This window comes from Xylaria bambusicola, assembly GCF_022495145.1.
Source record: "Xylaria bambusicola strain CBS 139988 unplaced genomic scaffold F5B22scaffold_25, whole genome shotgun sequence".
In the NCBI taxonomy this organism is placed as follows: domain Eukaryota; kingdom Fungi; phylum Ascomycota; class Sordariomycetes; order Xylariales; family Xylariaceae; genus Xylaria; species Xylaria bambusicola.
The window spans coordinates 118,332-143,294 of record NW_025953578.1 but is presented as its reverse complement, the minus strand read 5'-3'; the positions used below and the strand labels follow the sequence as shown (position 1 = coordinate 143,294).

Genomic DNA, 24,963 nt, shown 5'->3' with positions numbered 1-24,963 from the left:
GAAAGGTACCGGTACTTGGTGCCGCTGGGGTAGGATTGGACAGGGATGATGTGTAGCCCTGTTCTCGCTAATGTACCGGGTACTGCACCAATGACGTAGGTACGGCTCCAGCATCGCAAACCCCTCCCTAAGTTGGGTTTTGCTTTAGCCTGCCTTGTCCATAGCGTGGCTTTTATCTTGACGCGGATTAGTGCGCAATAGAGTGACCATGCCCACCAACTTGGCACTTAGTATGCCACTTGGATCACTTGATGACTGTAGTTATCGTCATGACTAGAACAGCTGCTCTCGCCGATATGGACCAGAAATACGGCTTGGGCAAAGAAGCGAGGAGAAGAGGGCGAAAGACTCTAAATATGTATCCGGTGGTTTGGCCGTATCTGGCCGTACTTGGACCTGCCATGACAAGGAATGGAGAGGGCGAACACACGACACACGCACATACGGGGAGGAGAGAAAGAGGGGACCCTGCATGATGGTATAATGGCCCATCCTCCGCATCAGTGGCGTCAGCTAGGCCGACCAGCCTTATCCAGAGACCCGCTGGGTAAAAGAAAGTGCTTTGCTAAAATCAGTCTTTTTTTCTTCCATAGGTATATAATAGTCAACACGAACTCTGTGCCTACCAGACCACACTACACTGCTTATACATCATATTACACCCACCGCACTAGATAATCCTATGTAAGCCCGCCAGTCATAATTCTGAATAGTGAAACCAGGGTTCGCGAGCCAAGAGGCGAGGACTCGAAGGGTACGTAAGTATTCAGCACTTAGATAGATAGGTACATGTAAGCATAAGCCATATTTCTACCTGCTCCCCACGTAGGTACTGGTAAACAAGATTAGAAGAAATATCGTAGGCGGCGAGCTTTGGCAGGTTGTTACCTTAGTATATAAGATGCATGTTGCCGTCCCTATCACTTCCTCTCCTTACGAGTCCCTAACTCAGTACACACTACTATGTATGCAGGAACTGACATCCAGAGTCGAGCAATGGGATGCCATTGAGCTTCGTGTACCGGAACATGAGTACCGTGAGTGTTTATGCTCTAGGTACACCACACTATTATACTACCTACCTAGGTACTTACTAGCGTAGTGAACCCCTGATCAGCTACGCACGCAGGGCTCTGGTATTATACCGGCGCCATACCGCGCATTCCATGTACCTAGTGTACACCTGGGCAGTAACGTTGATGATGGGGCCCCTCTGCTTCTTTTCTACATATGTACATAGAACCTACTTACCTACCTATGTAGGTAGTAGGTAGGTAGTAAATAGGGTTGCCCAGCTTGTACGGCAGTTAGGATAGGGGAGAGATTTGTTGTAGATTACACCGCAGCCGGGCACGTGGATACACCAGATCTACGAATACCAGACAGGAAAACTTGAATCTAAATAAAATAAAACATCATAGCCATACAGGCACTTGACTCTAACTGGGTGGTATACCTACATGTATGTGCAGGTAGGTACCGTAGACGAGTAGAATAGAATACATAACACATCCACATTACTAGGCAAGGTAAGAGAGTAAGTATACTAATAAGTACCCACTACATATGAGTAGTCGAATGGAGTGCCGGTACACACAGCTTTACCAAGGTAGGTACTGTACAAGCTGGCACCGTGCGGAACGATACTGTACAGCCCACCACCCCAACGACACCATACCGTCTGCCTCATCTCATTTTGACTGTCCTTTTTTGCTTTTGGCTCCCTATCTGCACCGCACCGTAAGACAGAACAGATACGGTCGACTCTACCCTTACTACGCGATGACCTGGATGGGTACGGTAGTGCATTATGGTGGATTGGGCCCTTGTTTACCTGTACATGAATTCGCCTCCATGCTAACTCCATGTAGGTATGGAAATAGCTAATTCCATGTCGGCAATTTAGCTTCGTCAATTCCCATCTGGGTTAACAAGACCCTAGACCTCACTCGCACCCTTCCCGGCCCTATTAGACTGACACGCCTTTCCTAACCTTGCAGCGCTGCCCACTTTGGGAGTCTTGGACTTGGAGTCTCTGGGCCATGGGCCATGGGCCATGGATGGGGGCAAGAGCTCTGACAAAAACTAACGAATCTGTCAGTTGACGTATCGACCGTTCATTCCATCATAGGGATACATACGTAGTACATGGCATGGTAGCAAGACCCGCGTCTGTCCCATTGCTGTCTTGCATTTTATCTGAAGCCTGCCGCCGCCCCCCCTGGACACTCTGGTTTCTGTTTGTTTCCCTTATTTCAACTGCCATTGCCTTGAAATCATTCTCAGCCTCAATATATTAACGAGCGTCGTCGGTTTCATGGGCCATCATACGTGAACGACAAACCCTTAGCCATCATATCAACCACGACCTGACAAAACACCCCCAAGAATAACGCCAACGACAAGGGGGAGATCCCAAAAAAACCCACACCAGCTTCGTCGTTGTCCCGTTTTTCAAAAGATACATAAATACGCACATACACTACAACGCAGCCTAACTACCGCGTTTCTATACAATCTGCAAGTCTTAGTTCACTGTACAGTGTCCGCTCGAGACGGCACGGACGCACACGCCGACCTCCCAGATATCTGGCAGAACTTGCTGATCTCTGACTCTTCTGTCTTGAAACGAGCCAGTCCACTCCACATTCTCATGATCGGTCGACATCTAGTGTAGTGTCTAAAACGGCTGCTATCAAATTGGATACCACCATTTCCCTCTCCTCCTTCTGCCTCCCTCCGCCCCGGAGCAAGTCTACTAAGTGCGCTCGGTACGCTACTTGCTGTACAATATCAATTTTGGCCTCCAACCCTGCCACTACCGCTGAACCCTGCTGTCCCAGGACTGTTCTCTCTCCCACAGGGTATTGGGACTGCCGATCCGTCTCTCGACCTTCGTCACTGGACTAACTTTCTCTCTCCCTCTCTCTCTCTCTTGCTTTAAAAACTACCCAAGCAGGGCAAGCTTATAGCCCCACCGTTTCCTAATCATTGGAGTCAGTCCCCTATATTCGTCGATTAGACCTACCAAGGTGCTGAGTAGCGTATCTGCTAGCCTCCTGGTGGTACCTGGTAAAGGTATTCAACTGTCCGGGGGTTCCTAGTCGTGTCCCTTGTGAGCCTTCCTACGGGCACACACACATACACCGCAACACAAACACACTTAAGACTTGTTGATCCCCCTCGACACTTCGCGACAGCCCTCTTGTTCACTGGACCTTGTTAAGTGAAGTCACCATCTCGGCTAGGTGACACGAATCTGTTACCATCGGGATCTTGCATCTGATCAGCGCGAACTATTTGGGGCTTGATATCCTGAGCGCACGAGTGCATCTTTGTGCTGTTGCCGTTTTTGTTCATTTCTTTTGATGGTCTCGTTGAGCGCCTCACGTCTCGATAACCTTTACGCCTCTCCTTCTGGCCGACGATGACTATGACTCTCGACAACCAGTCACGACTCGGAGCTCTTCACTTCGGCCACATGTCTTCTTACCAGAATTCACCCCAGTTCACGAATCCGTGGAACTCGGGCTCAGCCAGCCACCATGGTCATCATGGCATGTATTCGCAAGGCAGCATGAGCCACAACCTCAGCGCCCTCGACTCTATGGCGAAGCACCATCCCGCCAACAGGCCAAGTGCCAATACTAGTGTCTCAATGGCATCGTCGTACGGCGGAAGCATTCCCGTTACGTCTTCAGCAGCAGGTAGCACTCACATGGCGGACGTATATGAACAACCAGACTTACTCAATATGCCCCAAGATCTCCTCAGCCTCAACCGAATGCAGACCACATCTGCTGCGTATGGAGAACCCTCGTATGCTACGGCAACGCCCTCTCCCGTTCACGCGACATACTCGGCATCACCTAGCTCTTATGATAGCGTATCTGGCTATGCGCCAGCTCCAATGCGCTCGACATTCGCTCTCGCGCCGGAAGCTGACAGCCGAAGGTATTCACAATCGTCAGTTTCCTCTGTACCGTCAATCAGTTCTAGCCCAGCCAGTTTCATTGGGTCTCATCGGGGCTCGATAGTTGACACAGCTCACAGAGGCATTCCGCCTACCGACGATCGAAGAAGTTTCGCCGATGCCATTGACGCGAGTCAAGGGATGCTCGCCATGAGCCAGGAAACTCCCCGGGCCATCTACCCGCCTAACCGTGGTAGGGGGTCTGCCGATTCGTATGGCTTTCCGTCAACGCATTCTACAAACTCGTCTATTTCCTCGGCAAGCAATTATGGTGGCGGCTATTATGCCGCATCTGTCACAGATTCGTCCGTCAGTGACTATTCAACAGCAGGATCAGACATAGAATCTGTAACTTCGCGAACGCTGCCTCGGCCGAACTTAATGACCCAGCCGCCCCCTGCCCCTCAGTCAATGATGGGCCAATTTAGCTCTAAAGTTTCGTCGAGCACGCAAAAGAAACACAAATGCAAAGTATGCGATAAACGATTCACAAGGCCAAGCTCTCTACAAACACATATGTATAGTCACACAGGAGAAAAGCGTAAGTTGAAGGCGAAGATCTTCGAGGTGCGTCTACCAAGACTAATATGAATGGTGTTAGCATTTTCCTGTGAAGTAGAAGGATGCGGACGCCACTTCTCTGTCGTATCAAATCTACGCCGACATAGAAAGGTTCACAAAAACGATACCAGGTCTGAGGCTGGCTCGGAAGACCATCAAGACGATCAATCCGATTAAGCCGTAACGACCATATTATAAATAATCCTACATTGGGCGTTGCAACTTAGCCGCCCTTCTACAATTCCTTGTTAACGGATATCTTACTCAGCATTTCAGCCATTCCTGACACTTTAGAGATATTAGCAACCAACTTCCTGTTTACTTCATATACTGGCGATGATTGGAATGAAAAAGGCATGCTATTGTCAACATGGCGGAGTCGGTTTCCGTTGCATTCGGAAGTACCGTGTTATGATCTTGATAGTGTCCCAGGTGGCATTGATGACCTTAGATTCTGGGTGCAAAGACTCTTTTTTGGCATTTACGCTTTTTTCGCTCATCTCTATGATTATCGCAACACGGGGGCGATTTTTTGGGTTCGGACTTCTGCGAGGAAATACCCTTCACCGATGTGGCGTTCGGGAGTTCTACGCCATGGGGTCACATTTAAACGATTTTTGCATTGATGTGGGTTTGATGAGGATACTGCCACCGGCGATATTACTTTGAAGGGGCAAGCGAATGGGGATGATGAAGGTGAATGAGGCAGGCAATTTTGTATCAATAGTCGTACGAAGCGTATACCCAGCAAGGGAGTGAAGCTCTATGGACAGCTACTAATGCTGTCCCTCCTAGCGGACACTAAGAGAAAGTGTACTCAGGAGAGAGAACTCACACTCGCTATGCCTATGTAATCTAATAGCAATAAGGATATTACAAGAGACTGAAGGAACGAATCAACTTGATGATACTTGGTTTTCCTAACCGATGACTTTAAGCTTTGAGAACCTGTTCAGATGGTCCCTAACTTAGCGCTTAGGTCTAAACAGTCACGAGAGGACTAGTGCACAACTACGGGCGATGATCGACAAAGCTTCAGTTCTCCAAACTTGCTCTCTGAGGACGAATTGTTCATCATAAGGACACCGCCAACCAAGCAACAAGGCTTTAATATTAGCCCTGGTTCCGTTAATTTTTCTTTCCTCCTTTCTTTCCCCGCTCCCTGTTTCCCTTAGCTATCTGAATTTGCAACCCCTAATGCTCTTATCATGGCTATAGGTAGGTAGGTAGGTAGGTAGGTAGATGTTTCAAAAAGAAACCTCGGCGGAATTTGGACGATCTTGGTCGAGGATCGACGCTGTCAACCCCCACACTCAAAACCTCCTCCTCTTTGTTTCTGAGACGTCTTTACCACCAATCACGAGGGGAAAAAACATGAGGTGGTCTCACCACATTGGATTGGGTGTCATTTCGAGATAGGGCATGCAGTGCTGATCTGGGGTACTATATTGAACTGACCAGGTTTGCGCAAGTTATATAATTTGGATTTTGATTTGATTTGATTACAGCTGGCAACCAAAGGCTCATATTCCCCCCTTCCCCCCTTTTCCCACTTCCTGGTGATTTATGTGCAAGTCCGTGATCCATATCCTGCTTCCTGTTCTGTTCAGGGCCGGAGGAAGAAGAAGGAGAAGAAGGAAGAAATGCACAGCTCAGCGGCTACTGATTGTACAGTGGGTGCCATCTATCTATCATACGATGTTCTTGGTTAACCGGGCTTACGTGTTAACAGAGGATACCGTGCGTGGTTAGAAGCATGTGGTGAGTCGTATCAGTCAGCCGTCAGAGCACCAAAGCCATTCCGCCAAGATGCTACTGTAAGTACCTAATCTAGGTATGCTTACTTATACACTGACTTATGTCACCCATCCCTACCTATAAGGAGAGAGGCAGTAGTGTATTGGAGAAATGTCCTCTAGTGGAGAGTGCTGCGAATGGAGGTGCAGACATGAGCACGGTAGGTAGGTAGTAGATATCACGAACAGCGGCAGTTGTCGTGACCGGTATAGGAGACTTTCCCGTACAAGGAAGGACCGGGGATAGCAAATCATATGTACATGTGAGTAAGAAAAGACACGCTAGAAGCAATCAAAGAACACAGAGTGGGTTCGTATGTAATAGAGTAAGAGGACCTTCCGTCTGACTCGCGGGGATCTGAAATAACCGTCACTTGATCCTTGAACCTTGATAGACTTGGGCGGACGCACTTAAGTAAATATATATACCTACATTAAGTACACATGGGCGCGTAAAACAGAAAGATGGGGAGATGGCACAAAGGGGCAAACCTTCACATGTAGTGTCCAAAAAACAAACTGTAGCATCAGCACGGACTCGCTACATATCTACAAAAGTGTACGCAATAACGCTCGGCGATAGTATGACACTACTCGTTGGTGATCAAATGGGGAAAGACAACCCAAAACGTTGTGAATTAGAAAGATGCCTGTTTGGGACGCGGGATCGGCGCTCGCTAAGCCCCGAAATCGACAACGGCTTCGAAAAGGTGAAACACGCTTTGTGCGGATACTGGCGAGGACTGGCTGGTACCAACCCAGTCAGATGCTAGGTCTGTTCTGCTTGACATAGACTAGCATCACAGTCATCTGTGTACTGTGACACTGCCATGAGTCTGCATGAGATTTGGGATTTGGCTTTCGAGATCGTAGGTCGGTGATCGTCACGCGCTACTCGGCGCTACTCCACGCCACTCATAGCTTCTTTTCTCTATTTCTGTCTGGCAGTTTGTACTATGCTACGTACTTATGCATGTACGTAGGAGAGCACTCAGTAAGTATGTAATAGAGGTATCTAGTGCTTACGTGTTTCCAGCGTACTAGAGAGACCGAGCATGCGCTGTCCTCCGCCGCCATCACCGCCGCCTCCTGTTCCGCGTCCGGCGCAATGACAACACGGCGTCAAAGACGTACTAGTATCATGCCACTGTGTATAAAATCAGATACCGGGGAACACAACTAGTCAGCCGGAGACGGATGGTCTACTTACTTAGAGAGAGCCACCCCAGGTAATAGTACCGCTTTGGGCGTCGACGTGCAGCGTCACACACCTTGGCACGACCTCGTTTATTCGTTTATTAGCTACGACCATCGACACACTACACCTCATTGACGAGGCTACGATGAAAGGGCGAATACCTGACGAGCGCTACGTCGCCATGACTTCCGCTGGGCATCCATAGCTACCTACCGTATGTAAGCAAACAGGCCAATAACGAACAAGAACATGGGCCGTATCCAATTATGTGTCTCGGACCACCTTTCCACAAACGTATCTCGAAGCCGGCTTTTCGTCTCGTCACGCTTGTCATATAAACCTATTCTCAATCAGAATAGTGGCCCACCAAGTTAAGACCCATCGCACCCCCCATCTGGACTTGATGCTGGTCATAAAAGCGCAGTAAGTCATGGGGCTTCAGCAAGTCCTGGTGGGATGGTTTCTTGCAATGGTCAATACTCAAACCCCGCCCGAAAAACGAACAGACGGGGGTCAACAGACGGAGACGAACCCTATTCGATATCTACGTTGAAAGATAGGGCGAGAGACGTCAAGGTGGGAAAGCACGTACATAGCAAGTGGCCTTCTTCAGTTCAAGGGGGCCGAATCAGATGGCAGAATCAAGTAACCCCATCTGGCAAAGCCTGGGTTTGCAGGTTCGTTGCGATTTACTTGGATACTGGGGCCAAATGGAGGTTGCTAGGGGCTAATTCCTTACTTGCCGCCTTGGCTTGATCATACTATGTATGTACTGTACATTAACCACCGAGGTTTGCGTAGACGATTTAGTTACAGCTGGCGCGGAGAAGTGAGAACATTGGCGAGTGCGCGTGCGTACATGGAACCGAAGAAATGGGAGGAATATTGTCGAGGCGACAGTTCTTTCTGTTCGCTTAGCTGTTCAGGCTAGGAAGTTCTCCACGCACACAGCTTGGGTAATGTGGACAGCCAGCGTCTCATAGATTGATGGGTGTCCCTCGGTCGTCGTCGTAACAGTGGCTCCTTCGGTGGCGATTGTTCCCGGGACACAACCCCCATCTCTGCCCCATCCCAATGACGACACGGCCTCATCTCGCCTATTGCTTGTTGACGGGCCGATGACGTTGAGTTGCCGCGACTCGGGTATGTCCTGGTCTGGTCCTGGCTAATAGTAGAGCCAACTGGGAGGGAGCGAACAACTGGTCATTGATCATTTTCTTACCGACGGGGGTGATTGGCCCCAGACAATTTGCTGGGTTCCATGGCTGAGATCTCTCACATGGTACGGACAACTTCCGTCAAAGATCTTCAGGGTCCTCCTCGACGGCGCATACATCTTATCCAGAGCAGACTAGAGGCACTGAAACGTTCCGAAACGGTGCATATTGGCTTCCTTCATGACGAGGGGTTTTGCTACGCGTGAGTGAATTCTTGGTAGGCTCTGCGTGCTGGACATAGATTCGTGCTTTTGCTGGAAATGTAGTAGGTAGGTGTGGACGTCTACGCAGTCAGATGAAAACACCACGGGCTTTTGCCACTGTAGAACGAATAATCTGTATCCCCGAATACTGTCTCTTCGCCTCGCCAAGCTCTCTCTCGAAATACAATGTATTGATTATCCATCTTTGGGTTCATTTGTGTATCCCATCTGTGACAAGTTCGGCGCGGAACTTCACCAGCCGATTTGGGATTCATGCCACCTCTTGTCAGAATCCTATGTAGGAGGTGGCAGTGTGCGCATTTCCGTCATGCAACAACAACAACGATAACAACAACAGGACCATGGCTGTACTATCGATTGTAGCCCCTACAGCTGGAGGCCTTACTAAGATCTTTGTCTTTCGTCGAGTCGCCTGCACAGATTTTCTTCTACCTACGAAGTAGATATTTGCTGTCGGCGCTGATGTACGAAGCAGTTACACTACGGGCACCTAGGAAGGGTGGGATGATGTCGTGCAGTGTTACATAATCATCCTTCTCCTCCTTCTCCTTCTCAGTACCTGGTCAGACGCCAATGGTTAGGATTTACCCATAAGATTCAACTGATCCCGTACTCTGCCCGTACATTACCGAACTTACGTGTGCACTCACCCTCACATACACATGCGCGTCCGTGTACAGTAGTGTACAGGCTCGACAGGTAGTGTGATGTAGCTAATGGAACGCTATGTTAGCGTATAGTCAGGCACTGAGGCCTTGGAGTTATCCACCTCTCCAGCTTAGCGGTCAAAGTAGTGTGCTGTAGAGACAACGAATTGGATGAAGAGGTGATCGCGCAACCTTCATACTTGAATATTGGTTGTGGCCCCTTGCTAAGTGGAGGCTACAGACTCAGCTTCTACTCTACTGTACATACTTACACGTAGCATCCAACATCCAACGCCCGACATCAGATGTGTCTATAGTGTGTATGAGCCATCAGCCCTCGTGATCTCGAATTCCCTGTCGTCAAGAGGTAAAGGAGAGGGACGTCACTCAGCACCAGGCACATACGAAGGCATAGGCATAGATATAGGGCATAGGCGGAGGCGGAGGCGGTGACAAAAACTAGGCTGCCGACCAGATTAGGTCAAAGTACGTGAAGCAGAAGAAAGGAAGAAGGAAGCAAAGTGGAACATTGGTTGACATTTTCAAGGGACAGATATGATGTCATGGTGCTTAGGATTGGGCTTCCCTCCGCTATCTGATTCGCTATCTGATTTGCTGCCCGTATCCACTGGCGCTGCAGTCTCTGCCATCCCTGCCTCGCCTGCACTTCTTGTAATCCCTGCCACCTTCCCTTGGCACGAGGGCGGTAGCGCAGAGTTAGCGGTAGGAAGGAAGGTTCGTCTGCAGCCGCCTGCACTCGCATTCGGAGGTGGGTCTGTCTTGCCCAAGTCCCGGAGGACTCGAAACAAGGTCTGAAGTAGCGGTACAAGGTGATGTCAGATATACCCTAGTAAATACATGCGTACCTCCTACTTACTTACCTAAGTACAGTGGCGAGTGGGTAGGATTCCGCCGTTGCACAGTACCTATTCAGATACCACATACATGTACCTATCTTACTGACACACTACCTACCTAAGTAAAGGCATGTCCATATTGGGTACTTCTGAATCACCTCCAACGTCTGTGAATTTCACAGTAAATTGCCCGGCTTACCTTAATGATGATAGCATATAGGCACCTCCTTGCTCCTACTTGTACATACATACCTCTTTTATGGAGTACCTACTTTCAGATAACTACTACTGGCTGTCCTGTATACCTTACTCAGGCAATGGCTACATATACTGCTACGGAAGCATTCCAAGCAGGTAGGTAGCTACGAAGTCGAGAATCGTATCAAACAGAATCCATATCTAATATAGGTGTGCGTGTGTGCATAACAAAGCTCCTGGTTATCGCTACAGTAACTCCAGCGAGAATACGAATAAGTACATATGTAGTTCGGGTCCTACAGCATTCAGGGTCCTTCTACGCGCACCAGATGAGCCGGATGGCACACTTCAACTGCGTCAAGTGCAGTGTGCTTAATTAATTAATGTAAGGTCGGCCGTTTCGAGAAGACAGAGTTAGAGATCCATGTAGTAATATAATGAGGTGGCCATGGGGTTTTGGTGTAAATGCCATCGGAGTTGACGATGGGAAAGCTGATCTTCTCCATCGGCGCCCCCCTCTTTCTCCCTCACCACACACCCCCTCCCCGGCCACAGGCCCCATCACTGTTGATGCATGAGCTCTACCGTTTTGATCACGGTGCTGTAGCGTACTGCACTGCATCGATGTCAGATCAAACATCAAGGAGATGGCTGGCTACATATATACGGTAGTGTGTACGTGAAGCACGATAGCAATCTGTATCTATACAGTGCAGAAGATGCATACCGCTGCTATATGCAAAACCTCCAAGCCACGACAGCGTCCTTATGCTGAGGACTTTGCAGTACAAGATACATATCTATTGATTACTATGGTGCTTCTCTTTTTGTTATTTTCTGATAATGGTGCTCTAGGTGTGTTCTGATGTGCGGTGCCCCGAATTGTTTTATATCATTCTAGCTTCAGAGGCCAACATAACAGATAGGGAAGCCTTCATCAGGGAACACTGTGCCCAGTACGCAACGACGGGTAGGATAAGTAGGTACTTACTGTGGTAGTCTTCGGTCCTACCTATCTCACCGCCACTTGATCACATTGTTACCTCTGCAAGCATATACGGAAAGTAGGAGATAGTCAAGGACAAATCAAGGACTCTTCATGTTGGCCGTTGTTGTCGACTGTTAGGCTAACTACGGTAGAACCACACCACGGTATCCTTCGGGGTGATAGGTACCTAGGTAATCACTCAGCTGCGTTAGCTGGAGCTGAAGTGTAGGTACACACGATGCTAGTGCAGTGTTTCGTGAGATACATATCAGATCTGTAGACTTACTTTATCATCGTGCACTATCACTGATCCTTGCTGGTAGCGGTAAGTGTCACATGTCCTCCACGGAACATAGCCGCGATGCAGTGCCAGTACGGCACGTGGATTTAGTGTGAATCTAGTGTTAGGTCTGTTTAACGCGTAATCATAACTACATATTCCGTACTCAGTAGTCGGTGATGGCATCGTCCAAGCTTGTTATCGTTAGTATGAGCTGAACTAAACTCAACCTTCACGTAGTGAGGTGGAGGCAGCCGCACTACCGCACCTACAAGATCTAGTATGCTAGAGCAAGTTCACGTCATCCTCGGAGGCGGTTAGCCTTCTCTTTACTAGTATTTGCCTTTTCTCATCCATTCATTCGTATGTTTCTTTTCTCTCTCTTTTTGTTTTACGTACTTAGTTTACTAAAATAGCTCACTGATATCTCTGAAACGCGAAGGGCGGAATAGAGGAAGGCCGGTTAACCCAGTACCCAAGTTTAGTGCTTAGGTATCACTTTGGCTTCCACGAACGCTCCAATACCTGCCAAGATAGTAAATATCCAATTAGATGTCTTGGACTTGTATCCTACTTAAATATATAACCATAGGTACCAATCGCTACATCACTTTTAGCACTAATTTAAAGCAGATTTAAGTATAAGATAAGTAAATCAACTAAGAGGGGCTGGACGAGACAAAGCACGTGATTAAAAATGGGCCAGTAAAGTATTGGAGCGTTCGTGGAAGCCAAAGTGATACATTGTATGTTTTTGAAAATACCACATTAGACCTTCCTAGAAGAACATGTTTTGCTAGCACGCAACTAGAAGTTGTAGAACCACCATAAACACACGTCTGCTTACTGGCTGATGGGGAGGCATCTCTCACGCCACTGGCGCGACTGCTAACAAGGTCGTTCTACCAAGTAGAATCTGTAAAGGCACTTCAAAGTATAGTCTGCGACTTCAAGTTGATCTTGAAAAATCAACATGTGACAGTGTTGATGCCAGAGAATGGCGGGACGTCGATGACAGGCCTAGTCCTTCAGGGAATAACTGTGTGCCTGTTTAGGCGGCCAATCATAGGTAACTAGGGAGAAGATAGGCGTTTACTCCTAAGTCGATCAATCGTGGGTGAAACCTTAGTTCTCCGGCCTAGGCAGTAGCCTAACGTGCAGAATCACTTGCTGTATGTGGATTGGTTGTATCTACAGGATTTCCGGAATAGTGTGCTCGGAGATCCAACGTAATCCATATGAACTCGTTCGAACAATTGGTTCATAAGCAGCGAGAGCATGACCTTCACGGCATATCTCTCTTGGAATTGACCCATTGAGAACTATCTATTATATTCCTACACTGGCGCACATGTGTCGTAGCTTGATGTTCTTGTCTGAGGGCCAAATTGGAATGAAGCAGTGATAGGAAACACCTTAGTTAAGGAGTGAGATGTGTACACTACATAGACTTCAATTTCCAGGACTATTTCTCTGACTACATGTGAGTGTTTCACAGGTTGTATTACCGTTTCCAGACTGGAATTACGATGTCCGAGTCTTGTCGATTAAGAACAGCTGATTGCCGATTACAAATAAAGGCAAGTAAATAGATGAGCCCTGTTAACCGCGAAAATTGACCAAGGGAGAAAAGTATGCTGTATTCCTTCGTGACGCTGCAGATAACATCGTGACCATTACTTGGCAATCTTCAGTGCTAAGAAGGGAGGTGACAAGAAACGCCTCACTAGCCCAGATACTAACTCGCCTTTAGGAGTTGCAAGAGCACGAATGATAGACAACACTCCAGTCTTGGTACGCTTTACCTTCAATAGGCAGGCAATGAAACAAGTACGGTTATGATGTTTTGTTCACATGGTTTTTTCGAATCAAGGATACATCTACCTATCAACTGCCTTAATCGCTACAATAGAGTGAAATGAACGACCGTAAGCTATATTTCTCAAGATGTAATCTAACGTCGAAGCGACACATCAAGCCATAGGACAAGCAATAGGCATGAGTTTAAACAACCAGGTGTCACCCACACCTCGGAGAGTACACATATATACATACATCAACAGTCCCCTGAACGAACAACACAAGAAGGCATAGGCAGGAAACCAACATCATGGAAAAGCTCTCCTTTTTTTATTATTCGAAATGGATATAATTAGATACTATACAGTACAAGACTCCATGACGCCGTATTTCCCTATTGCTAAGGCCCAGTGAGAAGCGAAAAAAATGATATATCTTTTCTACAACACAATCGCTAACTCTGGTCTGTCAATGCCATCCTCTTTGAGATTTGGGTAATAGGGAACTAGGGCATCAGCCTGGTATACATAAGCATCATTGTACAGTCGCCAGTATGGTTGTCTGACTTTGCGAGCTGGGTGGAAGAGGCCGGCCCAGACATAGTTCATGACGAGACCAGGGCCAACCGCCACGCGAATGGCTTCGATAGCTTCCACGATACGGTCAATGACGTGCGGGCTTGTCTCAAAGATATTGGGAAAGATTACGTTTAAAAGATGCACCATGGCATCTTCACAACCCAAGCCGACAACGCCTAGCGCAATATGTTTGACTACAGATGCGGCTGTTTGCCGATGTACTTGGTCTCGGTCGATCAAAGCATCCTCGAGCAGAGGCGTGACGGCGTAGACGTAGTCCTTAGCCATCTCTCCAATATACTCAAAAAGGAAAGAGAGTGATTTGAGCACACCGTTTTGCACATTGAGCTCAGGAACCCTATACTCGTTCATAAGGGCTGGCAGAACGGTAAAGGGGGCGCAAGTCTCTGCAACGATACCGATAGCAACAGCCGTGCACACTCGTGATTGTCGTTCTTGAACGCGAAGATTGTTGAGCAGGGTGGCTAATACATCTTGAGGTCCAATCGCCTTGGCGATGAAGCCAAACGTATTGTTGGCAGCTCGACGAATACCCTTTTTGTGGGCTTTGAGCATGTCCAGTAGTTCAAAGCAGATTCGCATCCACTCTCTAGCATTAACGCTCTCAGGACCTCGATCGGCGATACGTCCAACTAAATCAATGGTATTTTCTTGTACCTTTTCGTGGCGGTTACGGAGAATCGGGGTGAGGCGGGGGAGGAGATCCTTGATAGGAGGTTGCATTTGACTGATACCGACGACTGTAACAATCGCACGAAGAGCCGAGAGAATGGAACCCAAAACCTCTGGATATTCCTCACCAAGATATTCGTATAAAACAACACCTAGCTTTCCCATTAGCGCATCCTCACCGCATTGTTTCATGACCATGGCGATGCGGCTGATGAGGTCAGCGGCCTGCTGGCGAATAGTTGCAGATTTGTTGTTGAGGCGCCACAGAATAGTCGACACTATTTGTGGTATATAGGGTTTGCAACGTGTACCTAGTGCGTTCACAACGGTTCCAAAGCCGTTTAGCATGATGACATCCTCTACACTTTGTTCCTGGAAGGAATGAAGAATGCCGTCAATGAGTCGTTCTTCAAGCCGCTCACCAATGTCGGCAGCGCCAAGACTAGCAACAACCTTCTCGACAGTCTCAACTGTCATTTTGCGGTAAGCTTCGCTCTCGTCTTTGAGATTTCCAACTATTCGCTCTAGAATTTCGCTGACGCCAACCTTCTGGCCGATGTCGACAGTTGTTTCAACGACTTGGCGGTAGTTCCTTTTATCAAGAGCCATCCTGCGAACCCAGAAACTCTTGAAGAACTCATCAAGAACATGTTCTTTCAGGTAGCCGGCTGTGACGCCTTCAGTTCCGGCACATTGAGATACCACCTTTAGAACTACCTTTTTCATTTCCTCATCCGGTGAAGAGAATTCTCGAAGGAGGATGTCCATGACTTGAGAAGTGTAATAATTGGCATACTCCTCGTCCATGAGTGGAATGATGTAGCCAACGGCTTTGAGGAACCCTGCGAGACCTTTGCCACGCTGCTTTCGTGCGCCTGTCCACAAGGGGTTGAGGATGTCATCGAAACTTTCAATACCATAAGGGTTAGAAGCCTCGGCTAGAGCAGCTATCGCTAAACTAGTAACGGTTCGTACTTTTGTTTGCTCATCGTTTAGGTTGGGTCCTATACAATCCACAAGGCCTTTAAGGTGAGGTAGGACTGCACAACCCATTAAGATTGGGATTTGTTGTACGATTTTTACGCCAGTATGCCGAGCCTGCCAAGATTTCTTGCTGCGACATACGGCACGCAGAAAGGGGAGGAGGGCTGGGATGCCGAGAGCAGAAGCAACAACAGCAAATGCTCTAGCTGTCGTGTTTCGGACATACTCGTCAACGTGATCGATATCTGGTCTCATCACACTAATCATGGTAGCCAAGCCAGCTGCCTTACTTAGGTTGGAGATAATCTCGCGACCTTCCACACGCGCATAGTAGTCTTGATCGATGAGCAACGGTTCAATGACAACCAGAATTTTATGAACATAGGGGCGAACAAGATCATCTAGCTTCCACAGAATTCGATCGATGACCTTGACCAGGAGATGGCGCTCCTGGTCCTCTAATGTTTTCTCCATGAGGAGGGGTAATATTTGGTTGAAAAGAGGGCCAGCACCAAATTGCCTAGCATTGTCTGTGAGTTGTCGCAGTGCTGTTTTCCGCATGGGGGGTGTACCGTTCTTGATCTTAAGGAGGAGCCTCATAATCTTACGCTCCTTCAACTCATCTACTGTAAGACTGTTCTCATCGGAGCCATCTGCAAGCTTGCCAAAGTATGCCATGTCTTCCTGTTTGAAAAATTGAAGCTCACCCACTCCAGGAATTTCTTTGGGCATCTGGCTCCCGCTTAACCTGTTGCTTTCGGGGTCTTGCATCATGAAACCGCCATAGTTGGCGGGCAGGGGCGTCGCAGAGATCCGGTGTAATGGCGCGTGGCCAGTTGGATAGTTTGGTGGAGGTTGAGAAATGGCAAAGCCTTGTGCTTCACCGGGAAGCAGCGCATCAAGGTCATCATCGCTGAGAACACCGCTGGGGCCGGATATGTCCGTTCCAAACGACGGTACAGCACCAGCACCAATCTGAGAGGTATGCATTGGTGTAGCCAGGCCACTGCCCCCCATGGGTGTTGCGGATGGCGCTTGATCCCAACGTGAACGTTTCTTGGGGGCTTCTGCTTCGCCCAGGGTAGGGAGCGCCGGTGCCTGGTCCCACCGTGAACGTTTGCTCTTAGCCTCAGCCTCCGCGGCCGCGGGGGTAAGCTCGTCAACGGCTGTTGAAGACACATCCCATCTCTTCTTTCGTTTCCGGCCAGCTGTTACAGCTTCAGTCGACCCAGCATCATTGTTCTCCTTGTCGCCGTCTCGGAGAGTCGCCTGATGCTCTCCATCGACCAGCTGCTCTTCTTTCTGCTTGGCTTGAATGACACGCTTTACTCTCTCCTCTTCTCGTTCAAGCTCCCGAAGCTCCATCACATCACGATAGGTGCGGCCTTCTTCGATGGCGCCAGCCTGACGATTTGCGGCGAAGGCATCGGCGCGTGTTGGGGTAAGGACGCGGTCAAAGCGACGCTTTTGGTAATCGGTCTCGCGATCAACGATTCTTGTACTATGCTCACCACGGCCAGCAAATGGATCATCTTCTTCTACTCCATTCCCATGAGCAAACTCGTCGATCTGAGCACGGGTCGCCGTGTACTGGCCAACTAGGCGACGGGAGCTATCAGCATCCTCCATTTCCTCATCTTCTCCATCACCAGAGGGAATGGACGTGAGGTAGCCGGCATATCTGTCGCCTCCATTTCGATCGTATAAGTCGGTGTCGAAAGATTCGGTCAGTTTGGCCTTGGTTGGGTGATCGATCTGCTGACCAGACGATCGCGCTCCCTTTTTCGCAGCAACAGCAGCGTTGCGCTCAGCCTGAAGTTTTCGAACCGTTTCGAAATCATCGTCCGACATGACGGGCTACTGTTATGGTCTCAGAGGGACCATGTCTCGCAAGCAGGATTGTTAAGAGATAACCGCCGGTTGACGAGATCAAGATTGAATGGCTTATGCGACAAAGATTGAAGGTGCGTACAGTAGGTAGGTTGGCCGCGTGAGTGGATCAAGTGACTGGGGGTGAGCCGGAAAATGAAAGCTGATTGATAACTAATCAGCGCGCAACCTTGGAAGTTTCGTCCATTGTGGCGAATATGGTGTGGCTGGGGTATTCGACCCGTCTGGAAGCCAGCCGGCCTTAGCCACCATCTCATTCCCCAAGTCTGCCCAAGGCACCTAGGTATCTTAAGTACATATTTAAGGCACTTGCTAAGGTAACCCTTAGGTAGGTACATACCTAAGTAGGTACTGTTCGATCTTTTGGATATAATGCAAAGGTTCAGAAATATTCGTAGAAAAAGTTTGGTAAAGATACACAGCAACCTTGTGTACCAGCCAGCTATAATATCTCGTTGATGACGCGGTGACAATAGTCACTCTGCTACTCGACAATACGACAGCTCTACCACTGCAGCCAATATTCTCTCTCAAAGTACGCAAGACATTTATTTCTCGCCATCAATAGAAAAAACGAGGCACAGCTTAAATTGGCGGGATATCCACCTACTTATACAGCATAGTCACACAAGATAAACAAGTTCAGCTCTGGTTGGGGCGAGTAGTCAATTCGTAGTTCAACTACCTCATTCTGACTAGAGCCGTGAGCAACTGTACAAGTTGGTTTGACTGAGGAGCAGCTTTTGTCTCCCAGATATAATTCATTACATAGATCCACCACCTGACCCCTCAAATAAAAAACGATCCTGGGGCGGCTAATCCAGTCACAGAAATCGTGATCTAGTTCTTCCTCAAATACTCATCGTGGAGATCGAGTCCTGCCGCGCCGAGGACGAGACGCGCGAGTCTAGTTAAATGTACAGGTAGCGGTAGTGAGTGCCATTTTAGTACAGTGTGGGGTCGAAAATAAACATGTAAACATTAAGGAAGCTGATCGCTATCATAATCGAACGTCAAGTGTTTGGTTGCTGGTGTCTTTCCTCTCCGCCTCGGTAAATTAACAGCACCTACAAATTGACGAAGTTTGTGGGTATCTTTCTTGCTGAGTCCGTAATACTTTTGCTACTGTTCGACTTTCTGTCGTGGGGGTATCACCTGGCATTGATTGAAGAGCTGTATTTGCAGATCATAAAGCCGTCATATCCAAGCAGAGTCCGTCGAACAGTCATCTAGTTTGCCGAAGTGTGAGATGACTCCTCTCACACTTGTGGTACCCCAGGTCGGCCGCGACCGAGTGAATCTAAAAGCTCGTGAGGAGGTACGCGTTGCATGCCACTGCCACGATCAATCATTGATGTAGGCGCAGGCACGTAGCCATCACGCTTCTTGCGGTACCTGTCAAGCGCAAGACCGGCGGCCACAATGAGTAGCATCAAGCCAAGCGAAATTGCCAGGCCAATAAGCACGATATACCCAAGGGCCAAGCCACGTTCTACAATTAAAATTAGTATGAAGGAAAATAACGTAGGGACAACTACTTACTAGATGAGCTCTTGAAGAAGTTCTCCTTCTCGACGAAAATCTTAGACAAGGACCCAGGTCCCGCTGTTGTATTCGCGTCTGAAGTGAGCACATAGGGTTGAAGCGTTGTGCCGTTGTAGATAGCGCCAGACGCTGTACCGAAACCAGGGATGGCGATTGAGCCGGTCAATAGAAGTGCCTGTTTTTCGTCGATCAGGTCTGATTTGTCGTGTGCTTCAGTTAGGCTGAACATTTGAAGACTTGTGATGACGGAATTAGGCTCCAGCGTGATGCCAGCAGACGCCCAACCGCCATCATACTTCATCAAGTACATTGTCCCGTCAGGTCGAGTGCCAGCCGCCCAGATCTTGTCTCGCTTCTCGTCTGCCGGCGTTAATGCGTTCACTGGGCCAGGAAGACCTGAGGCGCCATCAAACAAAGACCAGCTATTATGAGAGACATCATAAGATACCAGATAGACATCGGCGTCATTTATCCGTAACTGTCCGCCAACGAAGAGTGTAGAGCTGCTTGACCAAAGCATTGTGCTGACAGTCCCAGATAGTTCGAAGCCTGGACGAGTCCACTGGTTCTTACTGGTATCAAGCATACAGACGCCCGGGCAAGGAAGAGAACCGGCAGTCTCGAAAGACCCACCCACATAAAGGTCCGAAGAGTCAGGTCGAACGGCAATGGATGACACTACAACGTCACTCCCCGCTAAAACAGGAGGTTGGGTGTTTAGAGAACCGCTGGCAACGTCGTAAGAGATAAGGCCATTTACAGGGGACTCTTGAATGGTGCCGTTCAAGTGACCTCCTGCAAATACAGTGTCGCCTTGAATTGCTAAAGCTAGGAAGAGGGATTCGGGGGGTAGCTCTGTTCCAAGGCCAGTGACAGAATCGGCATTCTTCCTATCAATAAATGCGAGGTTGTAGATTGGGGAGCCATCGGTTGCTCTTGTAGCGAAGTGACCAGCAAGCACTGTAACATTTCTTCCATTGTTTGTGTCGAAAACTCCAGTTACAACACCAGAAACCGAGCCCGTGTTGTTGACAGGCAATTCACGCACGGATAGTTTGGTTGTAGAGTTCCCAGATGACGTGGGGGGTGTAACCTTGATGGGAAAAGTCCCCAGCATACCGTTAGTTGATGCCACGCCATAGGCTCTAAGAGATTGTGAAGAGATAGAACCAGCATAGAGCTCAGCATCGTCGGGTGCGTTTAGTAGCGAGGTGGCTAAATGTCCATCCAAGAGTGGAACTGGCATTTTCAGATTCTGAAGCCAGTTTTTCCGAGATTTCACCCAGACCGCAAAACCAGCAACATCGACCCTATCGTTAGATTCAAATGGAAGTATTTGTAAGAAGTCGCCCGTTAAAGCAATCGCTTCCTCTGTGGCATTACCTGTTAGGTTAAGTGTCATTGGAACAATGTCCGTGACAGGTCCATCAACACCAGCACCGAGGGGCGTCCATTCATTCCGTTGTTCATCGTACACAGCTACGTTCGATAGACCAGTGGCCCCTCCTGTTTGAGTGTCGTCAAAGGAACCGCCAACAAAGAGCTGTCCATTGCTATTGTACATAGTGGTGATTTGCCCATTGAGGCCCCCGTCAAGAGGCTGTGTCTGGCCTTCATTATCAAGAGCGACAACATTGTTGACAGTTGATGTTGTGAAGTTGCCACCGATATAGGTGCGGCTTTCGGTAGCAACTAGGGACAAAACAGCAGATTGAGAGTCGAATGTCGAGCCAAGCTTGTTGAATGCTGAGCTGTCAAAATCGGATGTATCTACGGTGGCCTTGGCTGGATCGAATTCGAATAATCCGTTTAGACCACCAGTGCTATTCATTCGCTCGACACCGATTTTCTGGGCTACAATTACCATATCGTCCGAAGAAAGTGATTGTCCTGCCACCGGAGATAGCGTGATGCTTGGACGAAAGGAGCTAGACGCAACATCGACGTGGCCAAAATAGATTTGGTCATATTTGTCAAATTGATTAGTTTGATATATGGATCGGCCATCGTTTAGATGTTGGTTTCCACTGGTAGTATTCAAAGTGCCGAACACGTTAACCTGACCACGTCTTTCACAGGTCTCATCCTGAAGACAGCCTGGCGTATAAATCTTGATAACATAATCGCCAGATTCTCTGATATCCGGGCGAAAAACGACGGATGCCGCATCAGAACTGATGGGCTTAGATAACACTGCCGATAAGTATTGAGAATTGCTTTGCCCCGCAGGGGTGACTGTCCAAGGTCCAGTTTGTGTTGATGTAGAAGGTGTACTTGAATTAGAGCAGGGTGGCTCGTTGAAGGTGTTGATGGCGAACGTATATATGTCGTCCTGATACAGTTCAATGCTGTCTAGACCGCCACCCTGACCATACCAATCTGTGATGTCAATTCTAAACGCGTTCATGCCGATAGTGTTGACGAAGCGAAAGTCCTGGTATTCAATACTAGAGTCGTTGCTGAGGGGGCAGCGATTGGTACAACTCGTATTCTTTCCAGTTTCAGGGTCGATGTAGGTAAAATTCATAATCCCGTTATTTGGTTGCGCGGTGAACATCCAGGTTCGAGTTCCTCGGCCATCTTGATGTGTATTTCTAAGTCGAAGCTTGGTAGGCACAAATCCGAAGTCGAACGAGGCTGCCCAATTTCCTGGAACGTTATCCTCAAGAAGCCAGGTCTTGCCTTCGCCGTCTGCTCCTTGCGTATTACAAATGACATTCTTAGGATCGCTGAAGCCCGACGCCGTCGACCCTTGATATGTAGTAAGCCTCGCGGAGTTGAGATTGATAGTCTGTGCATCTGGTGTACTTGGTGCGCTAGTATTTCCGAGGCCAGTAAAGGTACCCCCAAATATTATATGTCCACTAGATGCTTTCGCGATAGAGGTAACTGGCCCATTGAACCCCGCAAAGGGCAGGCTGGACCAGTTCGAGGAGGAACGCCACGTTATCGCATTGAACGAATCTTCTGCTCGGAAACTGCCGCCAATATAAACCATACCACTATCTTTGTCGCATAGTAAGCTGCTAACTTGTCCAGAGAGCCCGGGCAAAGGGGTGACTTCGGAAGTAGTTGGGTTGAACAGAGCTATACCAATTGACTCCTTGCCACCAACACTAGTGAAATTACCTCCTAGAATGACAGTGTCTTGAAGTGCACACATATCTTCAATCGACGCATCGGCACTAAGAAGGTCGATAAATACACCATTAGGCAGACGTGTCATAAGCTGTTCCGATCCATTAGAACTGAACGCCTTTTCAGTCTGGCCTTCGAATTCATAAAATGAAATGCCATTGAAATCGCCCGCAAAGCCCACTTGCCCAAGGTTGCTAAAATCGAAATTTGGGTTCGGGACCGGATTGAATGTGAAGGCTCGAGCAAAAGCTGCAAACCACGTTGTCGTGAGGAGCCATGGAGAAGCGGACCGAGCATTGCTACGTGCCGCATGGCGGCTTCGTGAGCACGCTCTCATGGCTCCCTAAAGCGACTAACGACCGGAACACCTTCAATTGCGACGGGAATATCCGCCACCGTTTAACGAAATCGGCGATCACACCCAAAATCACACGTGGTCCATAGCCTCGAGTAATACTGTGTGCTGTTTCGTTCGTTGGTTCGGCAAGCGGCCTACGTATATTGTTGGAGATTGGTTGGGCGTCGGTAATTGTGATTTTCAAATTCGACGACAATAGAATCCTGTTTTGGAGCGATTGGGACACGCTGTGGTGGCGCTCGTTGTTTTGCAATATCGCGGGATATCACAATTTGCTATCACGATACAGGGGAAACTTGGAGGTTGGTCCGGGTTTGTCTAGGTATTGAAAAGGAAATTAGAATTGAAAATAAGGAAATTCGCGTGAGTCAATACTGCTAGCAAATATTATGGCTATGATGAAATGTGCAGCTTGACCGGCGGGTTGTCATCAATCACTATCATCATAAAGAGGCGAGATATGAGTCGGAGAGAAACAGTAAGATCAGACGGGAAGTGATTGAATTGGGTGGGTCGTGGGTCGGAAGGAAAGGTGAGCTGAGGTACCTAGACAAGATGGAAGTACACGTGTATGGGCTATGTTCCAGCGAACCAGCGCTGTATCGCCGCTGTGAAGAGCTGATGGGGAGGCGGGCAGGTAGGTAAGTACTTAGGTACCTAGTAGCAGACTGATAGGAAGTACCTAGTGGCACGGTAGCCAGGTACAAGTCAGGCACACTGCAGAACACTAACGGCGTCTGGCTAGGGGGCTGCACTAGGTTTCCTCTCCCTAGATTAGCGCCTAGACTCGGGTTGTAACTCTTCCACGCCCTTACTTATGGGCCTAGATTGAACTGAGTGACGCTGCCTCCATCGTGGATAGGGACAAAAGATAGTTGGAGAGGTTACAAGAAATCATCTGGCCCAAGAGTGAAGGGTTGGGACTTTTGGGCCGGGAACAAGAAATTATCTGTTTTCTACTCACCGTAGTGTCGAAGTCAGGGTGGTTTCTATTTAGAGCTGATTAATGAGCGATGTCAGATGGATACTTGCAATCTGGATTGTCGTAGCGGCGAGGTCTGAGCCGTCAAGCAGACAATGAACGAGCGACGAGGGTCTTTTAAAGAGCGAGGCTGGTAAGATGGAGAGCGGTGCGTCTAGTACCGGCTATAAGGAATGACTTTTGCGAGCAGCGAATACTACCAACAATTGATGTCGGCGTGGTTTTTCTAACCACTGTAGGAAATATTGTCAAGAGATATGAGATGTGCCTTGCTGGTTTCCGTTCCCTCAGATCAGGGGATGTGTATAGGGGTCGAGAAAAAGACAAACGAATGACGGAGGTCGGGTCTGAAAATGGAAATAGAAGAAAATAGCGAAAATGGGCGTATCGCTGATGTAGGTAGGTAGACGACAATAAAGAGCGATAATATCAAGCAGACTTCTCCCCGCTGCCCGACAATGCAAAATGATGGTCGAGAGGAAGAGTCGGCAACGTCTATGTTGCAAAGAATCTACTAGGTGTGAGGTGTCGGACAAAACGAAATGATCAATGGGGGGCTATCTTGGAATGTCTACCAACACGAGCCAGGATTGGTGCAAATTCTAATTGTGGACAAGAGAAACAGGGGCAAGTGTTTGACCGGGGTCTAAGATCGTGCCCCATACCGTCTCCTGTTTCTGCACTGTGAATCTGTGATTGAGCGTGCTCGTGTCTGCCCATGCTCTGCCCGTGTCACTACCTACCTACGGACCGTAACGGTAATTGGCTCATCATCATCTCGTGTTAACTTTGTACACACCCATGTACATGTGAGTAACCCTATTGGCCCCGGCGTGCCATCAACGATGTCTATTATGTGAATATATTTACACTACTCCGTACATGAAATGGAGATTAGGTAAATAAAGGGCAAGACAAACAGCATTTAATGGACCTTTCCGAATGACCGGGTACATACCTATGAAGATAGGTACGTAGTATACGCAAATAGATTGTGGTGTTTAACCCTACCTTTCATACTTACATATACCTACTTAAATAGTAATCAGTACTACT

The 24,963-nt window shown here is 48.3% G+C and overlaps 3 protein-coding genes across 3 annotated transcripts; 1 reads left to right on the top strand and 2 right to left on the bottom strand.

The window, feature by feature from the left end:
* The first annotated feature begins 2,685 nt into the window (after window positions 1-2,685).
* F5B22DRAFT_215664 (uncharacterized protein) lies at window positions 2,686-4,801 on the top strand. Its single transcript, XM_047969723.1, has 2 exons — window positions 2,686-4,514; window positions 4,575-4,801. Exons 1-2 carry the CDS (start codon window positions 3,428-3,430, stop codon window positions 4,709-4,711), a joined length of 1,224 nt encoding a protein of 407 aa, XP_047830084.1. The 5' UTR covers window positions 2,686-3,427; the 3' UTR covers window positions 4,712-4,801.
* An 8,932-nt stretch (window positions 4,802-13,733) lies between these two features.
* On the bottom strand, window positions 13,734-18,049 carry F5B22DRAFT_609578 (armadillo-type protein). The gene has a single exon (XM_047975153.1). The coding sequence runs from the start codon at window positions 17,843-17,845 to the stop codon at window positions 14,180-14,182; it is 3,666 nt and encodes a 1,221-aa protein (XP_047830083.1). The 5' UTR covers window positions 17,846-18,049; the 3' UTR covers window positions 13,734-14,179.
* A 1,094-nt stretch (window positions 18,050-19,143) lies between these two features.
* F5B22DRAFT_636880 (cortical protein marker for cell polarity-domain-containing protein) lies at window positions 19,144-22,904 on the bottom strand (the record flags this gene model as incomplete). Its single annotated transcript, XM_047977352.1, has 2 exons — window positions 19,144-19,376; window positions 19,427-22,904. 2 exons carry the CDS (start codon window positions 22,902-22,904, stop codon window positions 19,144-19,146), a joined length of 3,711 nt encoding a protein of 1,236 aa, XP_047830082.1.
* Window positions 22,905-24,963: the final 2,059 nt, after the last annotated feature.

Coding starts and splice junctions, on each gene's coding strand:
- F5B22DRAFT_215664 (XM_047969723.1), top strand. CDS start 3,428: ATGACTATGACTCTCGACAACCAGTCACGACTCGGAGCTCTTCACTTC. Junction 4,515..4,574: donor TAGTCACACAGGAGAAAAGC/GTAAGTTGAAGG, acceptor GAATGGTGTTAG/CATTTTCCTGTGAAGTAGAA.
- F5B22DRAFT_609578 (XM_047975153.1), bottom strand. CDS start 17,845: ATGTCGGACGATGATTTCGAAACGGTTCGAAAACTTCAGGCTGAGCGC.